Below are 16393 nucleotides of genomic sequence, written 5' to 3'. Positions count from 1 at the left end.
ATTAAGAATATTTTCTGATACCTTGTTAGTTATGGAGGAGATTGAGTCTGGTAGCAGCATGCAAAGGCGCTTAGTACAGTAACGGTGATCATGAACTTGCTCCCAACCCAGAGCTAATAAGGAGCGTTCCATGTGAAATTTCATTTGATAAAATCGCCTCACCTACTCTATGAGAAGTATCAATAGTCACTGCACAGATATAAAGAGGAAGGCTTAAAGAGGTAGTTTCCCCAAAGCTCTGCAGTAGGTAGGAGCAGAATCCATACATGAGCTCAGAGGCTGGAGAGATGGCTCCGTGGTTAAGAACACTGCTGCTTGTTCAGTGGCTGACAAATATTTCCTCCCATTGTCTGCATGGTTTGCTTTGGGGAGCCTTTTGGTTTTCTGTACTCACGTTTTCTCTTTTGCTTCCTGTATCGTCCAGGCTACACTGAATCCATTCTCTATGCCTGTGTCCTGAAGTGTCCCCAGTGAAGCCTTGCATTTAGACATCTGGTCCATGTTAGGTTTTGCACAGCACTGCAGATCAGAATCAAAACTCCATACTTCTCATCTGGATGTACACTTTCCCCAGCACCATTTATTGAAGGGGGTCATTTTTCCCATACCAGTTTTTGGATAGTTTTGCCAAGAAATGGTGGCTATGGATGGGTAGGTGCTGTGGGTTGCCCTGGCACTGTTTTCTGACGTTAATTTTGCTTCCTCAAAAGGGGTTGCCCTCACATACTCAGGTGATATCATGTGAACTTTTTGCCCATTTTTACTGGCCAAGTAAAGGCTAGACTGTGATTGGCCAGTGGAAGTAAAAAGTGGGACAGGAGGTCTGGGAGACAGGAAGAGGGGAAGGGAGGAGGGGAAGGGAAGGAGGAGGAAGAGAAGATGGAGAAGAACCATGTGGCTGGGAGAAATTGGAAGCAGCAAGGATCTTCCTCATAGCTGAGAAAGAGGTTAGTAGGGCGATAGGTTGCCCACGCTAGACTCATAGCTTATAAATATAATAACTGGATTGTGCATTTGTATACGAGTTTATTGGGGATAGAAATTAAATCAATGGGTAGGTTTGTTTCTGTTTTTATGTCAGTGTTGGTGACTACAGCTCTTAGTACTGCTCAAAATGAGACATTATAAGGACCTCGGGTTTGGTCTTTTTCTCCAGCTTGCAGGCCTAGAGAGATGGATGGCTCCAAGGGTTAAGGGGCCTGCCACTCTTGCAGAGGACCTGAGTTCAATTTCTGGTACCCACATCTCAGAACTCTAAACCTCTAATTCTAGCTCCGGGGGGGGGGGGGCTCTGATACCCTCTTCTGTCCAATTCAGTCACCCACAGAGAAAAACACGCACATCAATAAAAAAGAAAAATCTTTAAAATAGCGATTGCTTGGGCAACTCTTGGGTGTTCCTATATGCTTTTCAGAGCTATCTCCTCTACTTCTGTGAAGGATGTCATGGGTATTTTAATGTCATGGGTATTTGCATTTAAAACAAAGTTACTTTGGATAATATAGGCTTTTTTTTTTCTAAATCAATATAAATTCTCCCAGTTCAAACGTGGGGGGACTCTTGTCTTTGCACGGGTTTCTGAGTATACATCTCTTTCAGTTTCTTTCTTTCTTTCTTTCTTTCTTTCTTTCTTTCTTTCTTTCTTTCTTTCTCTCTTTCTTTCCTTCTTTTTTCTTTTTTTGTTTTGTTTTGGTTTGGTTTGGTTTTTCGAGACAGGGTTTCTCTGTATAGCTCTGGCTGTCCTAGAACTCACTCTGTTGGTTTGGTTTGGTTTGGTTTGGTTTGGTTTGGTTTGGTTTGGTTTGGTTTGGTTTGGTTTTTCGAGACAGGGTTTCTCTGTGTAGCTCTGGCTGTCCTGGAACTCACTCTGTAGACCAGGCTGGTCTAGAACTCAGAAATCCACCTGCCTCTGCCTCCCAAGTGCTGGGATTAAAGGCGTGCACCACCACGGCCGACCTCCTTCAGTTTCTGTTTGTCAGTGTTGCTTTGTTTTGCACAGCCTTTACTCACTCTTCCTCTTAGACTTTTGGATCCTGCTCCTCTCGATTCTCCCTCTTCTTCCCCTTCTACCCTCCAGGGTCCGTTTCTTACCCTCCCCCTCTTTTTTGGGTGATTGTGAATGGGATTATTTTCACATTTTTTCCCCTCATGATTCTTGTTACTGGGATGACAACTACTGATTTTCACATGTTGGTTTCATAGCCTGCAGCGTTACTGAATTCATCCCTCTTAATAGTCTTTTGGGAGAACCTTTATGTTTTTCTACAAATCAGGATAGTTTGACCGTCTCCTTTCCTGGTTATATGCTTCTTGTCTGCTTACCTAACTGATAGGCTAGGACTTCCCCCATGTATTGATTACGAATAGTGGGAGTAGAATCGGCAGATGTCTCTTCCAGCTCTCAAAGGAGTGATTTCACCTTTTAATATTTACTATGATGTTGCCTGTGAGTTGGCCATGGCTAGCTTTATTATGCAGAAATAGGAGTCTTGGACCCTTAGAACTCTATTCGATGGCCAAGAGTGATGGCACACACCTTTAACCCCAGCTCTCATGAGGCAGAGGCAGTGGGATCGCAGAGTTGGATCTCAGCTTACTCTACATAGTGAGTTCCAGAACACCTGGGGCTATGTAGCGACACCCTGCCCACAAAGTAAACAAATAAAGAACTTTCATTTTGTTTGTTTTTATATTTCCTGTTTCTCTGTCAAATTTTCTATCACTTTGTTCATAGAAAACACACATAATTTCCTTGTCCTCATAACTCTCAGGTAAAATAGTGGCTTTGACATCCTTGTGCTAGGCACAGAGATGCCAGGAAGGCAAGCCCAGAAAACCATTTAACATCTCCTGCCCAGCATGGAGGGGTCAGGGAGGAGGCTGAGGGAACTGGGAAGGGAAGCTGGTGTCCGTTATGAAGCAAGTTCAAGGCCAGCCTGCACTGCACACAGTTGTGTCTGATGAAAAGAAATGAGAACCACTGACATGTCCCCTCTAGAGACTGGCATTTGTTGACATCAAGTCCTTAGAAAATCAGCCCCATTTTCCCAGTTGCTTGTGTTGAGAGGCATCTAACTATATCCCAACCCTCGTAATACAGTGTGGCTTAGGCTCTGGATCCCATTGTCAGCCTTTGAACAAAGCTTTGGTAAAAATACCAGCTTAGGCTGTGCTTAGATCCTGACCGTCTACCCAGTGTATGAAACGTTAAAAAACAGAATTATCCATTCTATGCTCTCATCTAATACAGCCTGCTGTGACATTTCATTTTTTGTATGCTGAAAATGCAAACCAGTGAACACTATCGAGTCTTCAGCAGAAAAATCCCACACCCACAAAGTCCCATCTGAAAAACTCAAAAGAGGAGACCATTAATTCCACTGACGTTTTAAACCATTTAATAGAGGTATCTGTTGTCCGTGTGGCTTTAGTTCAACATAAATACAGCATTTTCCTCTGGAAACATAACCTGAGATGGCAATGGGATGGGAATGGGAGCTGAGCTGCTTGAGTTCACAAACTGCTCTCTTCCATGCGTTGGCGATGATTCCAAGGGCAGAGGCTGGCGACAGTTTAGGGCTCAGGCCCGGGGCAGGAATGAGGGAAGACTCCTTGTAGGTCAAAGGCTCGGCTCAGGTCCAAGGACTGCACTTGTGAGCCCCTGCTCAGCCTGAGGTTCCTCACACAGCCCCGGAATGAGGCCCGGCTGCTCAGGCAGTTCTGTTTGATGTGGGCTGTTCAGGGAGAAAGGGACAAGGGTTGCTTAATTTTGTTGAGATAGGGTATATTAAAAGAGACAAAAATGACCTCAAACGACTCTCAAATCATAACACATGTGGGTTTAGTGGATAGCAGAATTCCTGCTAAATTTTTTTAGGCAGTGACTTGAGGGCTTAGTTGGGACTTGAAAAGTCACCAAGCAGGTGTTGAGGCTCTGCAATAATTTCTTGGGACATTTCAAATGCAAATTTGATACAGGAGGATGAGTCCAGCCTATGCCTGACTTAGACTCCAGCCTTGAGGTCATCTAGGGCAGAGGTGAGATTATCCAGTTATGTCACGGCAGAGCCAACGTTCTCAGTGAGAAACTTGTACGTGATGGGGGTTATGCTAAATTTCCCCAAAAAAGTTTAGGTCCAGTACTTCAAACCACTTGTCTAAAACAGTGGGACTTGTCATTAAATTATGCATCCTTCAATCCCTACCCCATGATCCTTTGCATTTACACCTTCACAGGACTGAGCCTCCGGTGTGGATAAACCGAATAGGGAGTCACACATACCAGGATAGCCACCCACATAAATGGGATCGTTGGTGTCTGCCGAGGTGGAATGGGTGTGGGGGCTTTCAGCCCTAACGGAATTCCCGTCCACAGTCAGGACGATGCGGTGCTTGCTTTTGTGGGCTTGGAGTGTGTGCCACTTGCCATCACAGAGAGCTCTGGCGGCTCTGGGCTGGTAGGTGGCTGTTATCCTTCCGGCACCGTTGTTGACGTGAAATAAGACCTGGACGATGCAAATGCCTGGGTGAGTTCTCTACATTTAGGACCACTGCCTTTCCCCCCCCCCCCCCACTGGATCTCAGCCAGAAGGCCAAGAAGCCATGGAGCACAGCACATTCATGAATTGTTCTCAGAGCAGAGGACTACATAGGATTCTGGAAACAAGGAGCAATGACCGTGACAAACAACGACAGTGGAGGATCACCTCCTAAAACACTGGGACTCCATCCAGCCCCCCACAGTTCCAAAATCAGTGCTCCATTCTCAGGGCACTTCAGGACATTTTCAGGAGTCTGCAGTTTCCCCAGAAACTGGACTGTCCAATCACAATCACTTGCTAACTTCCCTGACCAGGCACAGATGCTCCACAACAGGGAGCCATGAACAAAAAGCCAGGGCTTTGCAAAGGGCAGAGAGGGGTTCTGGGCTAAATGGTGTCACTCCAAAAGCTGTCCACACACTTGAGGTCTAACCCCTAACATCTGTCAGAATATGATGATATTCAGATAATGGGGACCTTAAGGAGGTTGTTAGGTTAAAAGGAGGTCACTATGGTGAACTTTAATCTGTGTGCTTATCAGAGTCATCAGGGCACAGGCACCCAGAGAAAAGTCAATGTGAGGAGAAGATAGCCATGTACAGGCCAAGGAGCGGGGCCTCAGGAGAGGCCAACCCTGCCAAGCCTTACACTTCTAGCCTCCAGAGCTGGGCAAGTCAAGTTTTGGGTTTAAAGCTCCACCATTATGTGGTTCTGATAACTGAGGGAGGTGAGAGTTTCAAGCCTGCTGTTCTAAGTTTCCCACACTGCCTACTGTGGAAAGCTGAGAACATAGCTCCAAGGTATGGCTGATGGGAAGAGTATAGCCGGAGGCATCTGGGAGAGTCCAGAGTGGGCAGAGAAAGCATAGACTAAATATGACCAGTAGACCAAACTGGGGAGAGAGAGTGTGGACACAGGGCCATAATGACAGAGTCATATAGGAACCAGAAGCTGGAGGAAGCAAAGCCCAAGGGCTGGAGAAGTTTAGGATAGTAGTGGGCTGAGAAGAGCTGAGGGGAGCCACAGGTACTGAGTGAGTATGGGCGCCAATGTGTGTTTTGGTACACCAGTAGGCACCATGGTTAGCATTTGCCCCAAGTTTCTTTTGGACCAGATACCTACAAGACCACTACTATTTCAGAGCACACTGTGTGTGTGACACACTAAAGATGTATATTGCAGAGCTTTGGAAAGAACACTAAATAAAGTTGCAAGAGAGTAAGAAGTAATATATAGAACACAACAACAAAACAAAAAAAGTAAAATACAGAGAACAACAGAAAATTACATTTTTCATAGCTTTTACACTTCTGATAATTTTTTTCTTTTTAGATATCATGCAAAAACTTGTAAATAGATGTTAGGTTTTCAAAAAATATATAAATTTATAAAAAATTATATTTAAGTATAGGATGAGAAGAAAAGTTGGCTCTACACCACAGCATTGAGGCAGCAATCTGTCATGAAGGTAGGGTTTTATTTGTTTGTTTGTTTTTTGTTTTTTGTTTTTTAATTGAGGCGGGAAGAGGAGAGGTGAAGGACAAGGCAAGGGGAATTTTGCCAGTCTCCCCTGACCCCACCATAGGCAATCCTAAAGGGCCAAGAACCGAAAAGGAAAAATACGCAATCCAAGCAAGTAAATGAATGCATGGAGCATGCAAGGAGCCTTCTCTGTGCCTGGTCTCCTGTGTGTGTGTGTCCTGCTGGTCACAGTCACACTGGCTCAGAGCCCACTTAATGATCTCGTTTTAACTGAGTTACTTTTGATTCACACATATTTATTGTGTGGGCTTGTGCATGTGCCCATGTCTGAGCACACAGAAGTCAATGCTGGAATTGGTTTTTGTTTTTTTGTTTTTTCTTTCCTTCTGTCCCTGTGGGTCCTGGAGACTGAACTGATGTCATTAATATTAACATCAGGCAGGCATTTATGCTCAGAAAGCCATCTCACTAGCTCCCAATGGCCTCTTTAAACACCAGACTCTGAGAGATGCTAGTGGGGAGCACTTTAGCATGTGAATCCGAGAGGGACCATATCCCTTGCCTTCCAAAAGGAAGATTCCAGCATCTCACTCATGGTGGCCAAGCATATTGCAGGAGAGGGCACCCCAAGACTCCAGCATCCATGGTTTCTGTGGCTTAAGGGTAGCATAGCATACACGCCCAATTCTCTCCCGCAAGGCAGTAGAGGCAGATCAATGGTTGCCAAGGGCAAGGAAGGCAGGGTCTGGGGCCTGTGGTTACCAAGGAGCACCTCGGGAAGAGTCTAGTGGTAATGCCATGGTTGCTATGGATCTTGATGGCAGTGATGGTTTCATTTGCATATCACAAGCTATGCACATAGGTGGGTGCACACGTAGTCCATCTTATGGCTTCCTGGGGGTTGTGACACTGTCCCTTGGGGATTCAGTGTGGGCTAAGCCTGACCTGATTATGAGAAGCCTGGGGGTGGGGACATGCGTGTTCATTTCACTGCAAATCTATGGGACTCTGCTTATTTGCAAGTGAATAGTTAAAACTTATTAGAAGAGACAGGGCATAATACGGGCATATTGCTTCTGGTAAAGTGCAGTCAGAAATGCTATATTAACTCAAATGTATGAAAAGAAGTTACTCTGAACATAGCTTTTTAGGCCTTATTTTAAAATACTAATGGAAAATTCTCTTTTTTCCATTAATGAAGTGGATAATAAGAAACTTGAATCTAAGCAATTTCTGCTCTGCCTCTGGTAGGGTAGGCAGGGCTTGCAGGTGGACCACCTACCTTGCCATCTACAATCTCTAGGCCAATGGCATCCACTTTGGCACTGCTGATTCCCAGGAGGACGCCATTCTTAGAGGTAGTACGGAACTCCAGTGTGATATTTAAATCCAATCGAACTTTGTAACCTTCCTTGACTGAAAAACACAAGGTAGCACTGTTATGGTGAGAACCCACAGGCTGGACAGTGCTGGGCTGGGCAAGCCTTCATGGTTCTGGCCAAGTTCAAGATCTGGGTCAGCTGTATCCCCACCCATCCCTCAGACTTCAGTGCTCATAAGAAGAAACACTTAGTTTTTGTTTTTCTTCTAAGATAGAACCTTGCTATGTCACCAGACCGCCACCAGCTTTGCAATCCTCCTGCCTCTGCCACCTGAGTGCTGAAATTGCAGGCGTGCATGAACAAGCCCAGATAAAAAGACCGCCTTTGAAGAAGTTACTCGGTCATGAACCAGAACAGAGGGTGGTCAGGGACTTCCTTCACCTGCATCTGATCCCTTGGGCCCTAGATACATCCAGCTTGATAGTCTCTCCCTGTTAGCCTTCTTAATTAATGTGTATCTTGGAGGGCATCATGACCGTTGGATGAATATTGGCACTAGAGAGCAGTTGTTACCATGGCTGGGGCTAAAAGACAATCTGATCAGCGCATTGCATTCGGGCTCCCTACCTCGTCTCCTACCAGAGCCCTGATTCTTCTTAGTATTTCGTGTTCTTATTTTTAAAGACATGCTATCATTATTATCATTCAGATTGATATACAATTTGGGATCCTCCTGCCTCAGCCTTCCGAGCATTGGAATAACAGGCGTGCATGCCTGCCTTTCAATTCAAGGGTCTTTATTAACCTAGACAGGGAATGTGCCCTTTTTGGTGCAGGCTTTGCATGAACAGTTAGGCACAGACCAGAACACCAAGTAAACAAACATGGCCTTAGGCAGCCTCTCTAGCGGGGTCTCATCCTATCAGAGATGGATCCACATCATTTCAGAGAACACACTAAACCCAAGGAGTTCCTTCAGGCAGCTAACAGCACATACCAAGAGCTGCATATCCGCTTCCTTCAAAGAAAGTTCCTTCCTGAGCCACGACATAGCACCTGTCCACAGCAGAGGCAGACAAGGGCCTGTCTTTATCCAGCTGTTGGCCATTAACCATGATTTCCCCAATGCAGGCAGGGATGCTGTGGGTGATCTAAAGCAATGGAGACAAGAGAGTAGGTGGAGCTGATGATGAGATAGAATGTAGTTTTCTTGTGCTTCATTAAGCCTCCCTCAATAGCACACATTATGACAGCGTCTTGCTTTCTAAAGTTTAACAGTGGCAATTCCTCATGTGAACACCCCCCACCCCCTTTGCTCTCTCAATCCGGTCCTTTAGTGATAATGCCCTGGAAGTGTTTTCTTCATTTCTTGCTAAAACACTGCTTGCATTTAAAGAGCTTCTCTCACTAATGTGCACATACAGATTTGCTGGGCTTCCCCCCAAGTCGATTGGGGCAGGGGAACAAGAGCACTGGAACATAATGGTCCTCCACCAACCCACAAGCCTCTGCTTACAGTCCCGATGTTCCTGGCCCTGTAGTGGCTGGGAAGGCCTCCGAGGTACAGTTTCCTTTCCACATCCAGCGTGGTTGCATTGCCCACCACAGTCACACTGGGGGACTCTTGGCCGTCAACAGTCATGAACGCCTTCCTTTTAATGTATTCTGTCTTGACCTACGGGAAATGAAAACACCCAGAATTTGCAAATCATGCGAGAAAGCTTTAACGGAAGTCTGCTTAGGGACGTGTGTTCCTTAAGATCGGTGAGAGCTCAGACCAAACCCTGGCGGATGGCTCTGCCCGTGGCCTGCTGTGGCAAAGACTAGATTGAGGCTGGTAGGAGATGGGGAGACTCTACCGCAGAGCTTCCGAGCCCTGGTTATCAGCAGGCGCTTCGATGAGCAGCACAGTTCTTTCAGGTCACTGGTTGGGGTGGTTTGAAGAGGGATGTCCCCCATAAACTCATGTGTTTAAATAGGGAGTAGCCCTATTAGGAGGTGTGTCCTCCTTGGAGGAGGTGTGTCCTCCTTGGAGGAGGTGTGTCCTTCTTGGAGGGGGCGTGTCCTTCTTAGGGGAAGTGTGTTACTGTGGAGGTGGGCTTTGAGGACTCATATGCTCAAGCTAGGTCTAGTGTGACAGTCTTACCCCTGCTGCCTGTGCATCAAGATGTAGAACTCTCAGCTCCTTCTTCAGCACCATGTCTGCCTACAAAGTGCCAATGCTTCCTGCTTTGAGGCTGATAATGGACTAAACCTCTGAAACTCTAAACCAGACTCAATTAAACGGTTTCTTTGGACAAGTTGCCATCGGCAGTCATGGTGTCTTTTCACAGAAATGAAACCCTAAGACTCTGGCTTCTTGCCAAGTCAAGAACAGGATTTGAGACCTCTGATTCGTTCTCTCGCCAGCAGTTGGATGTTTATTGGGTGTTCAACACTGAACAAGTGTCTGGAGAAATTCAGGGAGTAGAATGGGGCCCTGCTGAGACGATGCGTACACCATTTGTGGGAGATGTCAAACCTAGCGACAATGAAGGGCCAAAAGGCACAGATTCCCATCAAGAAAATGGAATTACCACCACAGATGCAGGGAGAGAGTTTGGGACAGGTGACAGGGCCTCCGGGGAACTTACTGTGTGCCACTTGCCATCACTGAGCAGGGCAGGGTGGGAGACCTTGGTCCGGCCCTTGCCGAGATCAAACATGAAGTGCAGGCGGCCCTCTTGGAGCTGGAGCGTGGCGTAGTCCATTTGGTTCTGATGAGCCACATAGTAAATGAGGCCACTGGAGGCAAATGTCCGAATGCTCAGCTGCACCTGGAGCCTGAGGGAGGACAGGGACTCAACACCGGTGACCGGGAAGGTCAGCTTCCAGTGCTTAAGGTGACCTCCACGAGAGAGAGAACCCACTGCTGCTTTATCGTACACCAGCCTCACAGTCTCCAGAGAGAGGAGGTGTTCACTCACTCACGCTCCCATTCATGGCACAGATGGCTGATGGGAACTTTCTAAGATGGTAAAAATGAGAAGGAATTCCTGAAACCTTGAAACCGAGGCTAGAACCATATCACTGCTACATCCCAGAGAGGCCCACGGGTCACTGTACTAAGTAATTAAAGTGAACAACTATGACATTTTAGCTGAGCTCTGAATGACAAAAACGAGCAAGACTCCCATGCAGGTCACCAGGAAAGCCTTCAGTTGTTTTAGGGCAATGCAGAGTATGCTATCATTAGGGGCCTGGGATACAGGGCATCCTTGTCTGGGTCCGTGTGGACCACTGAATCTGTTGGATATGAGCGGATATACTTATTTCAGAAGCTAGCACCATGCTTTCCTCATCGTCTGGTAAGGAGAACCTCAGAGTGACCTGAGGAAAATGGCTTACCTCTTCCGGACATCAGACTGATTCAGAGGGAGCACCAAGTGGCTGTTCTGCGAGAGGCCAAACTGGTGAGCACCTGCCACATACCCCGGAGCCGTGTCTACTGCGCACAGTTCCTGTAAGAGGTGCATAGGGACCCTGAGCCAGGGTAGCCAGGACCTCTACCATGTTCTTCCATAAAGGAAATGTTCCAGAAGCCACCGTGATGGAACAGCAGCTGCCACCACTGTGGTTTGACTCGTCTGGATCTCTATCCTAAACTATGAACCCCTCAGTGCCTTTCTCCCCAAAGAACAATCTCAGCTTCCTGCCATTTCTCACCATTACTCCAGCTCACCTTCCCTCGGATGATAGATGGGGGTTCCTCTATGAGACTTCCTTGGGCCTAAGGGATCATGAGGATGGCCCGAGGACACTGGTGGCTAAAAGGCAGCCACAGCTGGGACACCACAGGGAGACAACAGTGCCCTCAGATCTCACAGGCCCTTCAATTCACATAATAGGTACAGGAAATGGAAATAAAAACTGGGCTTGAAGGGCCCAGGACCCTAGCCAGAAGCCAGGAGCACAGGGCAGGGCCTTTGGCAGTGTTGGCTGCCTCCACATCGTCTCACACAGGATGCCGAGTCTGCTATGTGGGTTTACAACTAGGAAACAGGCTTGAACTCCGGGGCCCAGCAGAGACAGTGCTGCACTGGAATAACTACACACCATCTTCTGAGAAGTCGGAAGGGGAGAAAATAAAGTGCCGTGACCAGATTTCCCTCAATGGACCAAACTCCCGTACTTGAACACTGAATCACACCCAGGGACTCGGGGACATGCTTCCTTCCACGCTTCCCCCACCTAAATCTGACACATTACAGGGGCATTAGGGAAACCATCAAAACTCTCATGGTACACTAACCACTTGGGGTGCCAACTCTGAGTCATCCACAGACAAGAGCTTCCACCCTATCCCTCCAGTGGTTGATCAGATCCTTAAAGTCACTTCTCAGTCCCCAGAGAGACAAATGACTCTCAGGTAGTCTGCCCATGGGAGGGACAGCTGAGGAACTGGGAGGCAGGGAGAGGGCACAGCTGGCGTACTTTCCCCTCCTTCCCAGCTCCAGTGCCCTCTTGGGACTCTTTCCGTGTGCTCTTTCCGTATGCTCTCCCCCAGCTGTCCTGACTCCTGCGTTCCCATTGCTTCCTGGATCACTTTTGGCTTTCTCGGAATCTGTCTGCCTGGGTTCACTCCTCCTAGCCAGTGGCTTTCTCCTGACCAGACCTGGATGACCCCCACTGAAGGGATGCCATGCTTACAGGCTGTGGTAGAGTTGGGGGCTCCGGAGGGAGTTCCCCGTGTTCTCTGTGCAGACTCTGCATGGGCTCTTCTGCCAGCAAGCATGTGTCCAGCTCTACTTGCTCAGAGCCAGTCGCATGGGTGAAGTCCAAAAGTCTACAGACAAACGAGAGAGCACTGTAATGAAAAGGCCCTGGAGGAGCGTGGGGACCTAATCATTTGATTAAAGTGGTAATTAGAACCCATTTTAAACCACTGATCCATTTCTCTTAGGGTAACCAAGCCAACCATCCTTCACGGTGCCCAAGTTACATGGGCACACCACTCTTTCTGTTTGGTTCTGATTAAAATAAGCATACACCCCTAAACCTGGAAGATGCTGGTACCCCTAAACCTGGATGATGCTGGCAACCTGGATGGTCCTGAGCTTAGACCAGAGTCAAGACTGTCACCGCTGTAGGCTGGGCTCTCAGGTCATCGAGTCTCTGGTTCCCCACCCCACTGGGCAGCAGTTTCCATTTAATACTGGTTCTTTGTTCTGAACTGTGCTTGTCTCTGGTCTCTCTACCAAGAAGCTCTGGCCACAATCCCACAGCAGCCTGGACCTCACTGGCACCTCCCAAAGCTATACCCGACTACCAAAGCTATACCTGACTATGCATTCCAAAGCCTCGTGGCTTTTAGGAGCATGAAGTTGCCTCATCAGTAGAGGGATGGATGGGCAACTGGTGACTGTATATAAATCTACAGATATCTGAGTAAGGTTCTGCTCTTGCACCAGAGTCTGTGCAACCACAGGTCTCCTCTTGCTCTGTTCAGGGACTCCGAGAAGGTAACTTCTCAGAGGTCACTGTGACTGTGAAAGACCCCTGCCATCTCTCGAGGTTACATCCGGAGCATCGGAAGTCCCCTTGTCCTCAGGAAGTGCCTCCAGCAGCCTAGCAAGGATGGAATCAATAACTCCTCCTACTGACCACGTTATGATTTCCTGTAGGCAGATGCTGGTCGCTAGGTTCTGACACCACTTTCCCCACGACTCCAATGTGACTAGAGCTTGGGAAAGGAGGAACAAGCAACATCTGTGCACATAATAATTCTCTTCTTCACAGAGAGTGGAAACGTGCAAAATTTAACCATATAGCAACTGTCTCGGGAGAAACCATGAAGAAGATGTAGCTGTTAGCAATCCAGTTGGGTTCTTGTAAAGGTACACTTAAGGATGGGGATGTACCTCGGGGGTAGAGTAACTGCCCACCATGCATCAAAGCCCAGCTCAGTACTCTACACTACACACACAAAGGTAGCCAGTGATGGTTTTTTTTCTAAATACTATTTGATGGTCAGATCTGATTGCCATGTTGACCATAAAAGATCCATTGGGAGAGCCAGTCATGATAGGCCAAGGAAGTTCCCTTATAATGGCTGAGCCTGGAGAACATCTCCCACCATTGGCAGATGACAAAGCGCAAGAACAGGATGGGAAACAGTCACACTCACTGAGCGTCAAGGACCACGTTTTTAATACACCCATGGAACGAAGTCCGCATCTTGAGCATCGGGGTCGCCTTGTCCTCCGGAAGTCCCCCTATGTACAGGTTGGATATGTCGATCGTCTTTCCTTCTGTTAATGGACCCAACTTCATTTCTACGGGACTGTTCTCATCCACTTGTATGGTGATAACTCTACCACATCAAAGGAGAAAACAAGTTGTTGTTTTTTTTTTTAAGTACAAAGAAGAGCTCCATTTTCATATGTAATTCTAGCAAGTTCCTTTTGGGATGATAATTTTTTCCTACAGAAAAATTTTGGCATGGATTGTATGTGAATCCAAAACATGGGAACCTGAAGCTCAACATCAAATATCAAAGAGTAAAACCTACGAATACATCACTAAGCTCGATTGAGTATAAGAGATAAGGGTGTGTACTCAAACATGTTTTTTTTTTTTTTCTGTTGTGAAAACACCCAGCATCCCTCAAACAGAAGGTCTACAGTTGGATATGGAAATACAGGGAACATTGATAGGACGGTGTTTACTGTGGGCACAATACTGCCCACCAAAGCCAGCCTGCTGTTCACCACCACATTCACCCAGTTTGTAAGTAGTTCATATAGGGCTTAAATAGAGGGCAAAGGTATGGCTCTCAACTATGAAAATTTCACAAACACATCGCTACAAACTACAAGAGAGTTGACTCTGTGGTAGAGTGCCGGCATTTGAAATGGTAAGAACTATGACTGTCAATGCCTTCCATGCCAACCATTCCAGTCACACTGGGTGTCAGTCACATGGGGTGTCAACCATACCAAGTGTCAGTCATACCGAGTGTCAATCACCAGGTGTCAATCACACTGAGTGTCCGACAAGCTAAGGAGCTTCCTCAAGCTCATCTCGGCAAGGCCCTGGAGCTAAGTACCTCCGATTCCTAACCAGGGAGATGGAGTGTTCCTGTCCATCACTGTAGGAGCCGGTGGGGGCATGCAGGAGGGCCTTCCTCAGACTGGTCCCGTCCCCAGAGTTGACATGCACTTCAATTCGTCCCTCAAGCAGCATGATGGAAAAGAAGGGCTGAAAGGATACATTTTCCAAAACACAACACATTACTGAAGGGTAGGTAACATTTTCCGTCTTGTATGAATGATGTAGACCCGATAATGCAAGGCAATCGAGTGCTTAGGAAAGTCACCATCAGTTAGGGTATTTTTGGATTTGATGGACTCCACTCCGATCTGTGTCACTTGTAGCCTGCTGTTGTTGGCCTTGTGGTCCCGTCACAGATTTCTATTTCTGCCGATCCCCATGCATGCTGTTACTGATGAAACTACATGATGCAGGAGACTGATTTTTTTTTTCAGTATAGATACTTGGACAGTTTAATCAGGTTCTCTGAACCTTTTTGGCCCCATACAATTTAGGAAGCAGTATCCACCATGCAGTGTGCATGATGGTATCACACAGCCATGTCTTGATCGGCAGAGCATGTTGTTCTGTGACCTGCATGTGTGCAGTCTCTCCTTCATCAAGACCTCAGGCTAGTGTTCTCCAACCTTCCCTTCAGTTATCTGATTGCATGGCACCCTCTTGTGGGGAAAATGTCTTCTCTGCTTTCTCCTGCCACTGGGCACCTGTCACAGGCCACGTCTGTCTCTCTTCTCCCTTCACACTCAACAACAACAACTCCCCCCCCCCCCATAGAATGTAAGGGAAGAACTCTCACTCTGCCCCAAGCATTGCACATTGAGGGAAACCCAGCCTCCCCCTGAGGAGCTGCTTTAGTCTGAGGGCAGCAGCCTGTCATCCACCCTGAGAAGTGGGATATTGATCATGTGACTCGGGAAACCTTGAGTCCATGAGCAGAACCTTTGGCAGTCATGACTTTCACTCACTAATTAAAAAGGCGCTCCTATAGAACCGCTTGTAAGCAGCTTTACAGTAAATGCGTGAGGTAGAAATTCCCCACACACGTCTCCAGCCCCGCTCTACTTCCGTGGGTTGCAGCTACTTACCACATGTGCCTGAGCCCCACCAGCCTCCTCCGCATCCTTGCCCAGGGCAACCAGGAGGATTCCGCTGCTGTTCTTGGTGGCGAATGTGGCCAGCAGGGATGACTCAGGTGAGAGAGACTTGGGTGGCATCTCCACATAGCCGCCTCTCAGGAAACTCACACTCTGGATAGGCTGGTGACAGAGAGGGGAAGGCAGGGTGAGGTTGGCCTGCCTCCTTTGCATCTCGCCCACCCTCAGGCTGAGAGCTTTATTGCGGTAAACCACCAGATACCTAGGGAAACCCATCCAGACCCCCGTGACCAAGCTTGCTCCCCACCTCCAGTGCGCAGCCTTTTCTCACTCCGTAGGAATTTCTCAGCAAATCAAAGGTGGACCTGGATATCTCTAGGTTCTTGATACAGCCCACATAGCTTCTGCTGCTGACCCCTTTCCTGGAGGTAAGGACATGAGGACCATTCACACACTGAGTCGGAGAGGCCTGGGAATTCCACACGACTGCCCCGTGGTTTCACATCATACCTCACAGCCTTAGAATGAGGCAATCCACCCACGTAAATCAGGTCTTTCTCCAGCCGATTGAGGTCGGAAGCGGCTCCTGGAGTCTCTCCTTGCTTTGTCTCCTTGTCACTGGTGTCATATGCATCGAAGACAGCTAGCAGTCCTAGTGGGAGTCGGGGAAAGGGACGGTTAACACTTCATAAACCTCTGTCAACACATCCCATTTATGAGGGCATGCTCTTTTAAATCCTGCAAATGTGACTGATGTTGCTCATTGTCATTCAGAGACAAAGGTTGGCAGCCACAGAACATGCGCTGCCGAACAGTGTGTGAAAGAAAACGGAATGAATCCGATATTTCTTTCCAATCCTGC

At 47.5% G+C, this 16393-nt stretch overlaps 1 protein-coding gene across 4 annotated transcripts in view; it reads right to left on the bottom strand.

Moving 5' to 3' along the window:
• Nucleotides 1-3377: 3377 nt before the first annotated feature.
• Nucleotides 3378-16393, bottom strand: part of Lama1 (laminin, alpha 1) — a 125519-nt gene continuing 112503 nt past the window's right edge. For 2 of the 4 annotated variants that reach the window (XM_030249517.1, XM_030249518.1), the window contains 13 exons: nucleotides 16042-16183; nucleotides 15839-15953; nucleotides 15523-15693; nucleotides 14433-14584; nucleotides 13512-13697; nucleotides 12035-12170; nucleotides 10733-10845; nucleotides 9979-10168; nucleotides 8862-9020; nucleotides 8343-8496; nucleotides 7306-7439; nucleotides 4283-4505; nucleotides 3382-3734 (listed from right to left, as the gene is read on the bottom strand). In XM_030249517.1, coding sequence (XP_030105377.1) covers nucleotides 3574-3734; nucleotides 4283-4505; nucleotides 7306-7439; nucleotides 8343-8496; nucleotides 8862-9020; nucleotides 9979-10168; nucleotides 10733-10845; nucleotides 12035-12170; nucleotides 13512-13697; nucleotides 14433-14584; nucleotides 15523-15693; nucleotides 15839-15953; nucleotides 16042-16183 — 2036 coding nt within the window. In that variant the 3' untranslated portion in view covers nucleotides 3382-3573. Of the gene's footprint in view, nucleotides 3735-4282; nucleotides 4506-7305; nucleotides 7440-8342; nucleotides 8497-8861; nucleotides 9021-9978; nucleotides 10169-10732; nucleotides 10846-12034; nucleotides 12171-13511; nucleotides 13698-14432; nucleotides 14585-15522; nucleotides 15694-15838; nucleotides 15954-16041; nucleotides 16184-16393 lie in introns of all 4 variants that reach the window. The other 2 variants (XM_006523717.4, NM_008480.2) reach the window with 2 other exon arrangements.

Source organism: Mus musculus, chromosome 17, assembly GCF_000001635.26.
Source record: "Mus musculus strain C57BL/6J chromosome 17, GRCm38.p6 C57BL/6J".
NCBI lineage: Eukaryota > Metazoa > Chordata > Mammalia > Rodentia > Muridae > Mus > Mus musculus.
This window is presented reverse-complemented; position numbering and strand designations above follow the sequence as displayed.